We start from the raw sequence: 17,983 nt of genomic DNA, 5'->3' as shown, positions 1-17,983 counted from the left end.
GAGCCCTGAGCGGGGAGCGGGGAGCCCGGAGCGGGGAGCCCTGAGCGGGGAGCGGGGAGCCCGGAGCGGGGAGCCCTGAGCGGGGAGCGGGGAGCCCGGAGCCCGGAGCCTGGAGCGGACGCCACGCCGGCCACCGACCCCCCCCCCACCCCCCGCGGCGCGAGCGCCCCCTCCCCGCCCGGCCCGCGGCCCCGCCCCGCGCCCCCACCGCCCGCGCCGGGCGGAGTGCGACTGAACGCGACGCCAGTGCTGTCCGGGCTGCCGCCTCGCTCGCGCGCCCGGCTCTCGCGCCCCTGCCCGGCCCGCTGGCCCCGCGCCCCTCAGGGAGTCCGGCGAGCGCCGGGGGCGGGCCGGGCGCCGCGGGCTGCGGGACCCGCTGCGAGGCCATGGAGTGAAGCGGCGCGCGGACTCGCGCTCCACGGACGGACGGGCGGGCGGACGGACGGCCGCGCTCCTCGCGCCGGAAGATGAACAGAGCAGGTAGGAGGCTCCGCGCCACCTCTCCGGCCCCCGAGGTCCGCGCGCGCGATGAGGGGTCCGGGCCAGGCGTCCCAAGTCGTAGCCCCGCCGTGGGGCGCCCGGACGACGGCCCAGAATCGCCCCGACCGACCGTCGTCCTCTCCTGGAGACATGGGCGTGTCCGGGGTCCCCTCGCCCGGGAGGCTGGGGGTCCTCTGGGGCCCCGGTCCCAGTCACCCTGCCTCAGGGCCGCCCCCTCCGTCTCGGCGAGGCCTCCCCTGGCCGCGTCCGCCCTCACCCCACTCCCGCGGCGCCCCCCCGAATGAGGGAGAAAGATGCCCCCTTCGCAGACGCAACTTGGTTGCCCCCCTACACCCTGATCCCGTGCCCCGCTGGCTCCTCAGGGGCTCCTCCCGGCCCGGGGGATCCGGCCACGCTCTCCCTGACCCCGGGTCCGGCATCCCTTGGCGGCGCACCCTTCAGGCAATTCCTGCTCCCTTCGCTCCCTCCAGACCCAGACTTGGAGCTTACTCTCCGGATAGGATTAAAAAGCCCTAAATCATCTCCCCTTTCCCCCATAGCACCCCCCTCCCGGGCAGCGCCCGGGCTGGCCTTTGTGCCTCCCCCAGGGGACCAAACGCTCCCGGTCCTGGCTGAGTCCCCTCCCTCCCCTCGGGCCTCTGCCCCGGGAATCCGCCTCTCCAGGTCGGGGATGGGGATTCCGTGCGATCCAGAGAGCATTGGACGGTAGATATTGGTGATCTCCCCAGAGGGATGCCATTTAACAGATTCAGCGACTGAGACTCAGAGATGGGCGGTGCCTGGAAGCTAGATCCCGGGACTCTTGTCCACAAGGAAGGCAGAAAGTTCCCCCAAAGAGGAGAGTTTGCGAGGGAACAGCCCCAGCGAACTTGCTTCATCCTCCCGCCAAGGAGCGATGGTCAATCTTTCTCGCTCAGATTTAAGCAAAAGGCAGCCCTCTCCCCAAGCCAACATCCGTGCCTGGAGCCATACTCCAAAACAGACATCCCTAAAGAAACAGGAAGCCACCATTTTGGCTGTCTTAGAACCATATATCCTGCTGCTGCTGCTGCTGCTGGTGGTGGCGGTGGTGGTGGCGGTGGTGGTGGAGGTGGTGGTGGTGTGTGTGTGTGTGTGTGTGTGTGTTTTCTTTTAAAATCTTGAAAATGAAAAAAAAAAAAAAAGTCATTGTCTTAGCAGTGAGATGCAGACAGGAGACATTGGCGGGACTGACCTGAAAAAGGACCCAGTTGCAGAGTTGGGAGTGCCCCAGCCGCCTCCCAGTGTCCAGGTCCTGTTGTTGCTGACCATATGAACGCCTGGACAGAGTGTGGGTCACAGGATGGTGAGGGGAGGCAGGAGCAGGTGTACCACTTTGTGGGACTGGGAAAGGTTGGAGAAGGGTCCCCGTGCCCAGCCAGCCACTCCTTGGAGGAAGAAGGTCGCCTCCTGCCAGGTGCAGCCTGGACAGAGCTAGGCTGGCTTTCCCCTACACTCCTAATAAAACCCGCTTTAAAACAATGGTGAGAGCCGTTCCAGTTTTCCCATGTTTCCCTGCATGAGGCCTGGACGAGCTCTCCCTTCTCTGAGAATCTGGGGGGATGGAGTGAGCCCAAACAAACCAAGAGGCCTGTGTGGTCCCAGTAATTCTTAGCAGTTGCCACTGTGTGACGGCAACAATAGAAACCTCACAGAATGATTTCTGTGTGCGGTGCACCACAGTGGTTCATAGATTCCCGGGGACTGACTCTCAGGACCGGCATAGCCTTAGTTATGTGACCCTGAGCAGGTTACTTCATCTGAAAAACTGGGATAAAAAGATGTTTGTCATTGAGTCCTCGTGTTTCAAAAAAGTAAAGCCTGTAAGGTGCCTGTGGCATCCGTCACATTATAAGTGACTAATTTTCACTACCTAATATTTATTGGGTACTTACTGTGAATCAGGTACTGTTTTAAGTGTTTTCCTTGTATGAGTGTGGTTTCCATATTGACCTGATGCGCTGAGCACTATTGCTATCTTTCATTGCATAGTTAGGAAAACTGAGCTGCAGGGATTACATGGTGACTGACTTAATGTGAGACCAAGATAGGATTGAAACACAGACTGTCCAGCTTGAGAGTCTGCTTTTTTCTTTTTTTTATCTAGTGCCTAACATAGTAGGTACACAGGAAATGTTTGCCAGTTGACTTTATTAGTCATCTTATGTCTGTTATTTCCCTTGAACTTCTCAAAAGCCTTAAGAGAAAAAAGGGGGTATTTCTTTCATGTTACCAAGAAAGAAACTGAGGCTCAGAGAAGCAAAGTGATGTGGCCAAGATCACACAGCTGCTGTGCGGCAGAGCTGGGACTGAAGTCCAGCCCTCTCTGAGCCTGGGGCCCAAGCCCATCCACCTCTGTCCCATGCTGTTTCCCCACATGAGCCCAGTTGTGGATCACTGGACTGGCGTAATAGCGCCTTAATTAGAAATCATCAGGCTTGGCGTGGACATTCCGGCAGGCACCCAGGAATGAAAGTTAAATTAAGATGCAATTGGAAGGTGAAATTGGAAGATAATTACTCTTGGAACATATGGTTATGAGAGTTCCAGGGGGAGTATAGTGCAATGCAATTGAAACAGGCTCAGGGACTAAAGACGCGGATGTCAGGGGACGTCATAAGAAGAGCCATGAGTTTAATAGTCTGCAGTCAGCCAGAGCAGAAGGCACTTACTGACTGGTGCAGGCCACCTCACTTCGTAGCTGGGAAAACTGAGGCTCAGGGAGGAGGAGAAGGGCCTGCCCAAGGTCACACCTCCCATTAAGGGCAGAGCCAGGAGCGGGAGATCAGAGCGCTCGACTCCCAGTCCAGCACTCCTTCCAGTACACCTTCTAATTGAACCTCTGTGTTGCTGACAAGGGAGCAGTAAGCATGAATGTGTGAGTGACAGATATTTAATTAAAATAAAGAAAGAAAATATAAACTGGTACCGAGAGCTGGCTGGGGATGATTTCTATCACCCGTCGCTGTTAAAAATCTCTTCCTCCTGTCACTGAGGTTCTCCTACTCCCAGTTAACTCTTGGCATCTTGGCTTGAAGGGTATTCGCGTCATCCTCAGGTCTAGCGAATTGCCAGGAGGTCCTTGGGCATTGACTCCGGCTGGGGAGGTCGTAACTCCCAGACCCTGTAATACAAGACCAGGGGGTTCAGACAGTAGCCAGGAGGATTCCGGAGACAGCAGAGGACCACCAGCTCCCTCCATGCTGTGTTCTGGGCCGTCAGAAAGTGAGATGTAACCAGAGGAGGGACCCCCAGCTCTGATTTATCCTGTAATTCTCCTGCCCCCACCATGTCCAAGCTCAGCCAAACTGGGCTTTTTACCATACTCCCAAAGGTCTTTGCATCTTACTGCCTCTGGGCCTCTTCACACTCTGGGATACTTAATCTCCTTTTCAATTGTAAAATCTTCCCTGTTCTTCACCATGCACCCTGGTGCCACCTCTTCCCTGAGCCTTCCCCAGGCAGAGGGCATCTGAGACCCAGATAACTTTGTACTGAGGGCAGGGACTCTGGTTCCCTTTTGGGAGGGAGGCAGAGAGGGAGCAAAGCTGGAAGCCCTCACACCCCCTTCATTTTTTCGCTTCCTCCCCTGTCTGTCTCCTTGGCTGACTCCTTCTCTCTCCCTCCTTGGTCTCGCTCTTCTCTCAGTCCATGCTTCTTCACCTGGTGACCTCACTGGGTTCATGCCTTGACTTCCATCTCTGATGGAATCCTCCAGCCAGACTTCTCCCAGGACCCAGCCTGGAATACCCAGGGCCCCACTGTGGTGTGTGAAAGGTAGCTCTGATCTAACATGTGCAAACTGAAATTCTGCTCCCCCCACCCCCACCCCCAGCACATGCAGGCTTATCCGGCTCAGTTGGAAGCAATTTCATTTTCCCAGTTGCTCTGACTTCAAAACCTTGGTGGTGTCCTTGACTTCTCTGTTTCTCTTACACACAGTATCCAGATTGTCAGCATGTCCTGCCAGTGATACGTTCTTATTTGGAATCTGACTCTTTTGGACCACTTTCACTGCCACTAACCTGCTCCGTCACCTCTTGCCTGGATTATTGCAAGAACTTCTTCATGGGTCTCCCTGCGTCCATCCTCACCACTTCCATTTAGTTCAGTATATTAGCAAGAGTGAGCGTGTCCTTCTTCTCAAGGCCCTGCATAATCCACACCCTCCTTCCCAGGCCCCTCTGACCTCATCTCCTGCTTCTCTCTTTCTCTTGCTCACTCTCCTCCAGTGACTCTGGCCTTTTTGAGCATGTCCGGTGAGTCCTGGCTTCCCTTACTTCTTTCAAGTCTTTTCTGTAATGTCTTCTCAGTGAGATCTATCCTAGTCACTCTACTTAAAACTGTAAAAACCCTCAACTCCTAATCTTTTCCCACAGATTTTATGGTCATCTAACATAAAACACGTAAGATACTCATTTTATTTGCTTATATCCCACCATTAGAAGATCAGGTCCATCAAAGACAGGGTTTTTGTTTTGTTTATTGATGTGTTCAAAGATTCTAGATGGGATTGGATTCAAGGAAATTGGATGGGAGCAACTGAAAGTCATTCACCCTGTGGCCAGTTAGTATTTCTGAGCTCTGGACTCGGGCTTATGTAAATTTTTTACCTGGCTAGTTGTTCCTGATCTCTTTAGCCTCAATTTCCCTGCTTTTTTTTTTTTCTTTTCTTTTCTTTTCTCTACCTCACTAGAAGCTGGGAGCCTTGTAGAAGAAATGCTCTGTGGCAGAGGGTCAAGGCAGAGATTCAAGAGACCGCAGCAGGAAACCCACATTCTGTCTGAGCCCTGCTCCAGATTTGCCTAGTAGCTCTACGTCAGTCACCTGCCCTCTCTGTGCCTCAGTTTCCTCATCTTTCAGTGAGGGATCAGACAAGGCCTTTCCGGTTCTGGCATTCTTTGATCTCAGAGCTAGAAGCAGGGCATGGACACTACATCCTTGTCATTCCTAGGGGCTAGATGGGGAAGGCATTTTCTTGCAGGATCACGCCTCAGATGCCCACTATAACCTTTCCTGAGGAGACGGCACCCACAGATCAATAGCTTGATTGGATGAAGGATGGGGTGGGGGTGGGGGGGTGAAGCAGCTTCGGTTTTGGTCATTTTTCAAGGCCTTTCTGTCCCTCTGTCAGGTCTCATGGCGCTCATGTGAAATACCACCTGTTAAGGATGAGAAATGAGAGTCCCTGCCCCCAAAGAATAATTTCACACCAGTGCCTAACACTTGATGTTGAGCGTGTGGAGCTAATATTACATAACACTCTACAGCAGTATAGAGCAAGACTTATTCCAGGGGAAGTTATGGGACAGGCAAAGACTGACTTCATTAGAACAATAGTAGCTACTGTTTATTGAATGCCCCTGTGTGAATGCCTCTACTGAGCACTTTTAATATGTGTCTTTTAATCTTCACAGCAACCCTTTCAGTGTAGGTGCTACTGTTGTACCCATTCTGCAGATGAGGGAATTGAGGCTCAATTTCACAGCTTATAAGTGGCAAAGCCAAATTTTGAAACGAGACCAGCCAGGCTCCACAGGCTTACTCTGTAACATTGAACTTAGCTGTTTAAGCTCCAAATTTGGGTGGTGGTTACTGTTTTTCCTAATGTGGACATATATTTTTTTCTAAAGGAGGGTATACTTGATTGCTTACGTTAACAAGGAGTTGGGAAATCACATAGTACATCTTGAAGACTCTGGGTTTTCTGGATGACAGTGGAAAGCCTGGGCATTGATGCAAACGAATGTATTATAGATATGGCTTAAGAGGTTGATGTTATGGGGACGTTAGCACGGGGTCCGTTGACAGCTGTGCCTCTTTTCTCTCTCACAGTCTGCAGTGTTCCCGCTCTAACTTCCTCCCATACACCTTCTAACTACCTGTGCATTGGGAAGCCAGATAACCAAGTTCATTAGATGCATGTGCAAGTATAAGCAAAGAGGCTCTGAAATGAAACCCTTTTAGGGACAGAATGCATGGGCTTTATAACCCTGTATTATTATGACTCCAGGCCTTTTTTTTTCCTCTGGGGCCTCCGCTGGATTTAACATAGTCCTGCCAGTCTGATACCTTGAAATTGAGGTGACAATAGGACAGTCCCATGGAGATGTCTCAAGTCAGAGCTGTGCTGACCAAGGCCATAGCCACTGGCCTCATGTGGCAACTGATCACTTGAATTGTGGCTGGTCTGAGTTGTGATATGATGTATGTGTAAAATAGGCTTAGTTCAAGAAAGAATGTCAGTTATCTCATTAATAAATTTTGTATATTGATTACATGTTGATCCAAACATGATTCACTGAATACATGATGGTATTCAAAATAATATTTTTGATATATTGAGTTAAAAAAAACTCAGTATATGAAAATTGCAAAAATTAATTCACCTGTTTCTTTTTTACTTTTTAATGTGGCTATAAGAGAATAAAAAATTATATGCGTGAATGTAAATGTGGCTTACATTACATTTCTGTCAGATAGCCCTGGGTTAGATTCGAATGGAGTTAGATGCTTCAAGTGGAGTTAGATGCTCCCATGTGACCTGGGAGTCACGTGTTGGGGAGGAGAAGAGAATCCCCTCATCTGCAGAATGGGTATGACCTCCAGGCTCTCTGCTCCACCTTCTTTCTGTCACAAGCAAACCTGGCATTCTGAAGCTGCTCTGCTTCAAACCCACGCCTTAGTGGGGATGGAACTGGGAGGTGAGACTGGGCTTAGTGGGGATGGAACTGGGAGGTGAGACAGGGCTTAGTGGGGATGGAACTGGGAGGTGAGACAGGGCTTAGTGGGGATGGAACTGGGAGGTGAGACTGGGCTTAGTGGGGATGGAACTGGGAGGTGAGACTGGGCTGAAGCGAGACTTACACATCCTAATCCATGGGCAGTGGGGAGTCAGGCAGTGCTTTTGACTTGATGGATTTTGATGGGCTTGTGTTCCTGGAAATCTGCCTTCCTCACTTTGACTGAAGTATGCCCAGGAGCTCAGAGGTTCAGCAAGAGGCATGGAGGTGTGGGCTGGCTTGTGGCAGGAGAGATGCTGAACTTGGGAGTCGGTGACTACTCCCTTGACGCTACACTTGTCCAGGTCCCTTCCAGCCTACAAAATTTAGCTGAAATGTCTCATTCTCCAAGAGGCCTTCCCTAACCATAGTAACTCTTGGTTCTCAAACTCCTGCTGCGTGTACAGTTTGTACCACATCTTTTATTCTGCCGTGGTTAATAGATCCTCGCCATGCACAAGGGAAGAGGCCCTTTGCAAACATCCATGTTGTCAAATGCCATATCATTTCTCCTATGAAAATTGGATGCTGTAAAGTTTGGATGCAGGCCACCTAGCTGGACACCATGTCTACACCATGTAGAATTCAGAGGTGACCCTCAAGAGAATCATATATCACTGTCACAAGCCTTTGATGTGTCATTCTTGAGGGAATGAGATAGTGGCTATTCAGTTATAATATTCCAAGAGTGTACAGCTCTGTCCTTCAATTGTTCTGTTAGTCTTCTCTCTCAGACTCAACTCTGAGTAGTCAGCAGAGGTGTTCTCTTATTCTTTTATTTTATAAAAAATATATATTTTATTGATTTTGTACAGAGAGGAAGGGAGAGAGATAGAGAGTTTGAAACATCGATGAGAGAGAGTCATCGATCAGCTGCCTCTTGCACACCCCCTACTGGGGATATGCCTGCAACCAAGGTACATGCCCTTGACTGGAATCGAACCTGGGACCCTTCAGTCCCTAAGTCGAAGCTCTATCCATTGAGCCAAACCGGTTTCGGCTCCTCTTATTCTTTTTTAAAAAAAAATTTTTTTTTTATTGATTCACAGAGTAAGGAAGAGGGAGAGAGAGATAGAAACATCAATGAGGAGATAGAATCATTGATCGGCTGCCTCCTGCATGCCCCAACTGGGGATCAAACCCACAACCCTGGCATATGCCCTGACCAGGAATTGAACTGTGACCTTCTGGTTCATAGGTCGATGCTCAACCACTGAGCCACACCGGCTGGGCAGTGCCCTTCTTTTCTTGACCCTAGAAGACCCTACTATCTATAGTGCTATGGGAAGAGATACAGGTATCCAATGAATTATTTGTAGAATCAATGGAAGCTCCATCAGGGCAGCAGGGATGGTGACTGTCAAGTTCAATATTGTCTCCTGGGTACCTGGCACCAAAAAAAGTGTTTAATAAATAGTTGTTGAATGAATGAGCTCAGTGATCTGCACACCTTTACTTGAGGAGTACAAGATGCCATTCAGATGGGTTTTGTTAGCTGGAGTGTATATAGAAGAAAGGTCTAGTCGCCTTGTTTTCAGAATGAATTTTTAGTGGAAGGTCAAGGGATTTTAAAGATAATATAGAGGAATAAACCTAAGGCAAAACACAGTAGATTGGGTTCACATGGGCCGTTGGGAAACCATCTTCAGTGTTCTTTTAAAAAATAATAAGTGGGAGTGGACATAAAGGTAATTGTACTTTTTGTCTCCTTCTTTTCTCTATTTTCATCCTTTAGATTCACCAAAACCACCAGTTGCTCCCAAGCCAAAGAATGCCGGTCCCCTCACACCAGTGACTGCACCCAAATTCCCTTCGTCATCCAGGCCGGACAGTCTTCACAGTCCCAACTCCATGTCGAGGGGGCCGAAACCCCCCATCGCCCCTAAGCCAAGGCTGGACACCCCCAATGAGTGGAGGGCCAGCGTGTACATGATCAACAGCTTGAACAAATGCAGCAACGGGAAGCTGCTCTGTGTAGACAGGGGACTCTACGAAGAGCCGCAGTCCAACCTGGAGTGCTCCGAGGCCGAGGCTGATGAAGATTACATCGTCGTCCCCAGGGCTCCACCCAGCGAGGACGAACCCAGGGATGGGGACTCTGTGGAGAACGCAGTCATGGTGCCTCCGGATGCCACCGGGGAAGAGGAACCCCAGGAGGAAGGCGAGGAGGAGGAGGAGGAGGAGGAGGAGGAGGAGGAGGAGGGGGCAGGAGCTGCTGAAGAAGTGGCTGGAGAGGCTGATGACGGCGTAGCCCCCGTTCCTGAGAAGGTGGGGGCTGAGGACAGTGCCCAGGACCCAGGGGAGGAGGAGGAGCGGAAGCTCTCAAGTGAGGAGGAAGAGAAGCTGGTGGAGGAACACAGCATGTACAACCTGGAGGATCGGGGCCCTTGGGATGGAGAGGCAGTCTTTTCGAGCGATATCATTCTAACTCAGGTTGATTTAGAGGACCCGGAATCGCCTGGCAGGGAGCCTGGGTCTCCTGGGACACCCAGGGAGGCAGAGGAGGAGGGTGAGGAAGGCTGCGCCGAGACAGAGCCAGGGCTGGCAGAGGAGTATGGGGAACCTGACAGGCCCACTGAGGAGGGTGCTGAAGATACCAGTGAGGAGGCCCTGGAGGACGAGGGATTGGCCTCGGGCACCCAGGAGGCAGAGATCGTCACCGACAACCCTGACGTCTCCGAGGAGGAGCGTGAAGATGCCACACGCGGGGGCAGCCGGGATGACCAGGATGAGCCCCCTGACCAAGGTGGGAAAACTGACCGCGAGGAAGTGGCAGCCGTCACCCAAGAGGCGAGGGGAGACGTTCCGGAGAGCGAGGACCCCGTGCAGGACGAGTCCGCGGAGGAGAGCTGCCAGATCATTCCTTTCGAGAACGACTGCATGGGCGACTTTGTGGCTTCACTCTCGGGAAGTCCCTACGAGTTCTTCCCTACAGAGAGCACCTCCTTCTGTAGTGAGAGCTACTCCTCTTTTCCCGAGTCAGCAAAAGGCTCCGAGTCAGAGCAGGAATCCAAGTCAGGGGAATGTGCAGGCCAGGACACCGTGGCCGGAACTTTGTGTGGCCAGCACGGCTCCCTGCAGGACGGCCCTGGGGAGGGCCTCTCCGCCCCCGACGTACTGGTCTTGCCGGTGGACGAGGACACCACCGACGACGCACTCGCCAGCCCCTACGAGCTGGGAGAGGACGTGGCGTGCGGAACCGACCCCGGAGAGGGAGAACAGCCCGAGACACAGGCCGCCTCCGATGGCCTCGGGGGTTACGGCTCCAAAGAAGAAGAGAACTCCGACGCGGAGGGCGGCCTGGTCCCCACAGACAGAAAGAACATCCTCGCAAGGGCCAGGCCCCACTCCGGGAAAGTGCCCGGCTACGTCCCAGAAACCGTCCCCGAAGAAGCCGGACCGGAAGCTGTCTCGCCGTCGGCCACTGGCGTCGGAGGTGCCACCGAGGAGGCAAGAAAGATGGTCCTGTCGCTGGAGGGGAAGCCGCCGCTGGAAGCCAGCAGGGCCTTGCCAGCGAAGCCCAGAGCCTTCACTCTGTACCCTCGTTCGTTCTCCGTGGAAGGCCGAGAGATCCCGGTCTCCGTGTACCGGGAGCCGGAGGCATCCGGCTTAGACGACCTTCGAATCAAGAGGAAAGAGGACAACCTCTCCCTGCCCTGCGTGATCGGCTCCTCGGGGAGCTTCTCCCAGAGGAACCGCCTTCCGTCCAGCGGCACGTCAACGCCGTCTTCCGTGGTGGACATCCCGCCGCCGTTCGACCTGGCCTGCATCACCAAGAAGCCCATCACCAAGAGCTCCCCCTCCCTCCTGATCGAGAGCGAGCCCCCCGACAAGCACGGCAAGAAGAAGAAGTCGTCCTTCAAGCGGTTCCTGGCGCTGACGTTTAAGAAGAAGACCGAGAACAAAGCGCACCACGTGGAGGTCAACGTGTCCTCCTCCAGGTCGTCCTCGGAGTCCAGCTACCACGGGCCGTCCCGGCTCCTGGAGATGGACCGCAGGAGCCTCAGCAACTCCCCTCAGCTCAAGACCCGGACCGGCAAGCTCAGGGCGTCCGAGTCGCCCTCCTCCCTCATCTTCTACCGGGACGGCAAGAGGAAGGGCATCCCCTTCAGCAGGACCGTGTCCCGCGTGGAGTCCTTCGAAGACCGCTCCCGGCCCCCCTTCCTGCCCCTGCCCCTGACCAAGCCCCGGTCCATCTCGTTTCCCAACGCCGACACTTCCGACTACGAGAACATCCCGGCCGTGAACTCGGACTACGAGAACATCCAGATCCCGCCCCGGAGGCCTGCGAGGGCGGGGACGTTCACAAAGCTGTTTGAGGACCAGAGCCGAGCCCTGTCGACGGCGAACGAAAACGACGGCTACGTGGACATGAGCAGCTTCAACGCCTTCGAGAGCAGGCAGCAGAGCGCGGAGCAGGAGGCAGAGAGGTACCGTGAGCCCCTTTCCTATGCTGGTCAGCAGGAGCAACTGTCCCAGTGGCTCCGGATGCGTGGTGTTTACCTCCCTGAGATCTCAGTTCACGTCATCTGTGAAATGGGACTCATGCCGCCTCCCGGCAGAGTGTCTGAGAAGATCAGATAAGGGTCATCCGTTGTGGAAGTGTGAACTACAAGGCTAAGTTCAGTACAGATGTGAGCATGCGTAGTTGCAATACTTGTGGGAGATTTCTGGTCGAGGTAGATGGCTTTGCTGCTCCTCTCTCTGGGAAAGTCACCGAAGAGAAGGTGCTGGAATCTTGCCAGACTAAATACCTTTCACCATCAGGAAAATACCCTAAACTGAGATTGATACCTTTTTATTGTGTAAATGTACACTCTATTGAAGGGAACTAGAAAAGGTTATTTAAATTGTTTAAAAAGCCAAGGGTGCCCTGAGCTAAATTTCTGAATAGAAGCCTTTAAGAGGTATATCCAAGCGGATTTTTTAAAAAAAATTTTTATTTTGGACTTGTTCACCTTGGAAGTGAGAGTGAAACACTGAAATGGGGGTTTTCCTGACCCCGCCCCAAGACTGACTGAATGCCCTTCTTGATCATCCCAGGTAAATAATTGCCAAATCTCGCTGTTCCTTGTCCATAATGGATACAACCTAAGGGCGATGCAACTCACTCTCAACCAGTTAGATTCTTTTGGGGCTACCTGATCTGAATTAATGAAAAGCCAAAATGGTTGTGATTTTAAAGAAATCCTGATCCTTTCCTCTTGTGTGCAATAACTTAGCCCAGTCCCACCCAGCTGTTGCTGCTAGGATTTCCTAGGGGACTTGCAGTAATGAATAGATAAGAATGACTTGCAATTAGCATTCGCTGTTGCTAGAGTATAGATGCTAGACGTGTTTCTATGGTTTATTCTCTTGAGTGTTTTTCACATGGTTCCCCATGCTGGCTCTATCTTCTCCCTACCCCAGGCCTGGGCAAGACTGTTATTAATTAGTTCTTTCTAGTATGAAAAGGTTTGTTTGCTGGGACAGAGGTGAATCCCAGCACCGCTGGCGGGACCAAATTCAGTTTGGACATGTGGATGTGTGGGAACTCTTAGAGGGCAAGAGGCACTGAGCTGCCAAGATCATTTCATTGATGATTATCAGCAGGGTTTGATGACACCCAACCTCAGCTGAGTGCCTCTTAGCATTAATAGAAATAGAACCAAGTTTTGAAATCATAAAATCTCTGTGCTGGAAAGCATCTCGAAGGGTGTACGGTCAAGCCTCCCACTTCTAACAGGTTTGTCTCTTAACCCAGTTTCTACTTAAAATTCCACAAGCTACAGGGAGCTCACTACCTTCCAGAGCTGCCTTTTCTGTTGCCAGGTTACTCTGATTACGTTTTTCTTTCTGACTGAGGCAAAAACTGTCTCCTTCTAATATCCCTACCTCACTCATGCTGGCTCTTCCCTTCCGAGCCAGGCAGGTGAGCCCGTTTCCTCTTTTGTGTGACAGCTCTTCAGAAATTGAAATCTGCTGTAGAATCACAGAATTGTATGTCGGTAGGGGACCTTCAGGCAGCATTTGGTCCTGTTACGGAGGTGAAAACAGAGGCACAGAGAAGGAAAGGGACTTGCCAAGGGTTTCTCAGCCATTAAGTGGAGAAATCTGTGCTAGGACTAAGATTTCCTGATTCCGTCAGGAATTTGCAGTGAATTATGCTGCAGGATGCCAAGGCTGACTGTGCACGCAGCACACTGTGCAACCTTGGGTCACATGCACCCTTTAGTCGGTATATGGTGGTGCCCTCTGGGGTTGTGCTCTGCACAGACATTGGCCATATGCAAAGGCCCTGATGTCTTGATCTGTAATTTGTCTAAACAAACAAGCAAGAAGATGTCATCACCCAAAGTAACATGACAATAAGGGAATAAAATACCCCAGAAAACGTTAATATTACCTTATCTTGATTGTTTACTGTGTGATCACTGTGCTAAGTGCTTCCCCTGCGTGTCTCACATTTGATGCTACAGCCTGGGGCTTTGGTTGAGTATCCTAACGGTCAGGCTCTGAATTTCCAAAGCACTGTCCCCCACTCTGATACCATTTCACCAAAGGCCAGGCTGGCTGGGATAAATCTCCCATTGCAGGAACCACATCTTCTTAGACATCCATCAGTGAGCAAAGCTTTCTTCCGTTTTGCTTCATGAAACAGATGGAAGCAGAGGGGGAGAAAAATCCCTGCTTTGGGCTGGGACAGGTCTGGGCAAGGGAGGTTTCAGACACATCAAGTTGAGAGGCACAAAGGGACTGCCAAGGGGGTGGGGGCCCCACTGCTGCTTTGCCTGAATGAGAGCTTTGAGAATTGAGTGGAGGGGGGGCTGCTGATTTCAGACAGGGGTGCTTCAGGTTGGAACAGGGGCGAGAGGCAGTTCCTCCTCCGGCTTGTCCTGCCCCATAGCTTGCTTGAGTGTGAGGACCGGAGATAGAAGCCAAATAAATGTTAACGTCCTGAAAGAGCATAGGACAGTGCACCAGGAGACATGAGTTCAAAGCCCAGTCAGTCACTGACTTCCTGTGGGATCTTGGAAAGGGCTAGACCACAGTTTGCTCATCTGTGAAATGGTAAGATTGGCATAGATTTGTATTTCTCAACCATTCACCTTTCCTGTACCACCTTTATAGTTCTGTTATACTGCCTATAGTCTCGCTTACTTTTTTGTCTTTCAAGCAGTCCATCTTTTTTATTTTGGGGGAAAAAAATGTTTAGAAAGGGAATTTCATGTCCTGTTAGGATGTGGAAAAACAGTATCAGTTGCCATAAATAGAAGGCGGTTGTACAAATAAGATACAAAGGAAAATAAAATGACAGGTAAAATCTCGCTTGAGGTTGTTACTTGCCACGGCTGTGAGCTGGAGGCTTGGTCCCTTTGTTAAACAGGGAGAGGTGTTAAAGACATCCTGGCACCACACAGAGACTTTCTGCTTGGCATAATCCAGAGGATTCATAAGGACTGAAAAGTGGTGTGATTCAGTGTTATTTAAATCCAAGTTCTTTTTCCACTAAAAGCACTTTTCTTCAAGAAAGGGTAGAGTATATAATTGAATTCAGAGAGCCCTTAGGGACCGCTACATCAGAGCAGCAGCTCATCAAAGCGCTAATGGATGGTGATAAAGTTTCTTCTGTGCAGTTACTTCCTCTGAGACGTGTATACACAGATAATAACATTTTAGGAGCTATAATAATATCCTTATTAACAACTTTCTATCTTATAAAACAAAATTGTATATACACACATTGCAAAGTTTTGTCATCCTTTAAAAATTGTATTCTTTTTCCCTGAATTGACCCTCTTGGGGGGGAAAAAGGTCTAGAGATACAGTCTAATAATCCTACTTTTCAAATAGGTTGTTTTATGTCTTCAGTCAGTAGTCTTGGTTGGGAGAACCTAGGCTTGACTTCTGAATATCCATGGCACCTCAGTATGTTGGTTATGCACTACAAGCTTAATAAATATATGCTGATGGCCAGGGGTTAATGATTCTACTAGAGGCCTGTTGCATGAAGATTCATGCAACAGGCTTGCCTTCCCTGGCTGCTGGCACTGGTTTTTCTCCAGCACCAAGGACCCAGGCCTTTGCTTTGGCCACTGCCTTCAGTCTTTGCTCCAGCCAGAGCGCTGCTCCTGTAGCTCACCACCCTCCACCCTTCCCCTCATAGCAGGCATCCCACCCGACTCAGCCACTCTGCACCTGCATGCATGCTGCCCAGAGGCCCAGAGCGGCTGGGGGACAGGGCCACCACCACCTTTTTTTCCCTTCGGGTTAATTTGCATACTCACTCCTGATTGGCTGGTGGGCATTGTAAAGTGATGGTCAATTTACATATTTCTCTTTTATTAATGTAGATGGGAATAAGTCATTTTGAGCTTCACAAGGGTTCTGGATAGAAATATAATTTATTATGTACCTATCTTTGGCAACACAGTGCTAGGCACTTTGTATATAAAACACCCATTGCTGCAAAACACTACAGCAACTGATTTGTTCTAAGTATCTCATTTAAAGCCTCAAAACTGTGTGGATTTTTTTGTTGTTTTTTTTGGGGGGGGAAGTGATTTTTTGCACTATGTTAATCACAGCACTATGTATCAGCACAGATCTCTGATGTCACTTTTCTCTAACTTGTCATAATGAAAACATTCAGACTTATAGGAAAGTTGTTTTTACAGTGAATGCTCATATGCTCAACCCCTGGGATATACCATTGACATATTGCCATACTGTGCCTAGTGAAGTATGGGAGGAGATGGTCACACCATCACTGGGCAGGGTAAAGAGAGTCCCTGAAATGTGAGTAGAATGCTTAGGAGTCCAGAGGAGGGTGGGATGGCTTCAACGACAGGGTGGCATTTGAATAAACACTAAAGGAAAAGTAGGATTTTGACATCTAAAGTAGGAGAGGGGAAAGGTGTGAGAATATACAGAGAAACTTCGGGCTGTAGTCTTCAGCAGGTAAAGCTGTCATGAAAATTATTTTATCTTGCTTCAGAAGGTACCTTGATATCTTTAGTCTGAAAAAAACGGTTCAGAACATCTGAAGACGTGGAGAATATATGAAGGACATTGGGTTGAAAGACTTAAGGACTAAACTCAGACACCATCTTTTTCTAATTTCCAGTTCTTACCACCAAATCTTGCATCAGCTAATTCAGTCCCTCCTCTAACATTTGTTCAGCAGCCATCTACTAATTGTCAGCTGCTGTTCCAGGTACTAGGGATGAAGGTCCCTGCCCTCAAGGCCTTTCAGTCGGGCTGGGGAGAGAGACTGATAGAGGTCATTACTGGTAGAACCTGGTGTGATAAAGGCTTTGTTAGAGGTCCCTCCGAACAGTCCTGGAGGAGCCTATCTGAGAGACACCTGAGGTGGGTATTGCCAGAAGAACAAGAGTCCACGATGGAGACACACAGTCCAGGAAGAGCACACGCCTGCGCATGAGTTTGGAGATAAGGAAGAACCTCGAAGTGTGCAGAGAGAGCTCCGTGTGAACATCTGTGAGATGAAGTTGGGAAGGCAGGTTGGGACCCAGCTGAGAAGGGCCTCATCTATTGGCTTGGAGACTTAGTACCATACCCCTGGGCCGTGGGGAATCCAAGCAGGTTTTCAGCAGGGGCTGCTGCAACAGGATGGTGCATTATCACAGACACTTGGTAGACAAAGTGGAGAGCAGAGGGGATGGAGAGATGAGAAGCAGGAAGGTTAATCAAGGGGCTGCTGCCACGATCGCCTCCAGAGAATATGAAGACCACGCAGGGCTGCAGCAGTGGGAAGGGGAGGAGTGGAGTTGTGTCTCCAGAATGCCCACAGCAGCCCAGTTCTGCATTGTCAACTCCAGGGCTAGCTTATGTCTGCCTTTGCTTTTCTCCTCTCATTCTTTTATTTACCTGTTAGAGTCTGTCTGGTCCCAGATAAATAAAATATTTGAGTTGGTTTTCCATAAGAGACAAAGCAGGAAGTAATAAGAATCCAGTCCCGAGAAGCGCCCGGCATTGTAGGGGGCTGTGTCGTCGTTGAGGAGACGCGATGGGATTGGATTTGCGGTATTTTTGCAGTCGCTAACAGGTCAAAATGCAAATCTTTGTGTGAAGACCATGACCGGCAGACTCTGGAGGCTGGGCCCAGTGATACCATTGAGAGTGTGAAGGCCAACATCCAGGATAAGGAAGGCAACCCTCCTGGCCAGCAGAGGCTCATCTTTGCAGGCAAGCAGCTGGAGGATGGCTGCACTCTTTCACAGCGGTTCTCAACCTTTCTATTGCCGCGACCCTTGAATACAGTTCCTCATGTTGTGGTGACCCCCAACCATAAAATTATTTTCGTTGCTACTTCATAACTGTAATTTTGCTACTGTTAATGAATCGTAACGGAAGCATCTGTGTTTTCCGATGGTCTTAGGCGACCCTGCTAGTGGTTTTCAACCTGTGAGTCCACCCTGCACCTGATCCTCTGTCTGAGGGGTGGCTGTTAATTCTTCAGTTTTGTATTCATAGTGCCCAATGATGGCACTACTCTGCATGCTAGCCCTTTGCCCCAATTGAAGTTTAGAAATTACCAGTTCAGTTCTCACTGAATCTGTTCAAAATGTTAATAAAAGGTTCATTGCATCGCGGAAAAAAAAAATTAATGATAATCCGCCCTTAAAAAAAGAAGTTAAAGGATACAAGCCGAGTCATAAAGTTGGGCAAACCAGATCAAG

At 50.5% G+C, this 17,983-nt stretch overlaps 1 protein-coding gene across 4 annotated transcripts in view; it reads left to right on the top strand.

Moving 5' to 3' along the window:
• Window positions 1-277: 277 nt before the first annotated feature.
• Window positions 278-17,983, top strand: part of FGD5 (FYVE, RhoGEF and PH domain containing 5) — a 112,761-nt gene continuing 95,055 nt past the window's right edge. The window contains exons 1-2 of one of the 4 annotated variants that reach the window (XM_036431204.2): window positions 278-480; window positions 9,037-11,731. In XM_036431204.2, the coding sequence (XP_036287097.1) occupies window positions 468-480; window positions 9,037-11,731 (2,708 nt within the window). In that variant the 5' untranslated portion in view covers window positions 278-467. Of the gene's footprint in view, window positions 481-4,165; window positions 4,297-4,553; window positions 4,779-9,036; window positions 11,732-17,983 lie in introns of those variants that run through there. The other 3 variants (XM_045579211.1, XM_036431203.2, XM_045579210.1) reach the window with 3 other exon arrangements.

This window comes from Pipistrellus kuhlii, unplaced genomic scaffold, assembly GCF_014108245.1.
Source record: "Pipistrellus kuhlii isolate mPipKuh1 unplaced genomic scaffold, mPipKuh1.p scaffold_m20_p_11, whole genome shotgun sequence".
Taxonomy (NCBI): Eukaryota; Metazoa; Chordata; class Mammalia; order Chiroptera; family Vespertilionidae; genus Pipistrellus; species Pipistrellus kuhlii.
The sequence above is the reverse complement of the archived record's forward strand: the minus strand, read 5'-3'. Positions and strand labels throughout refer to the sequence as shown.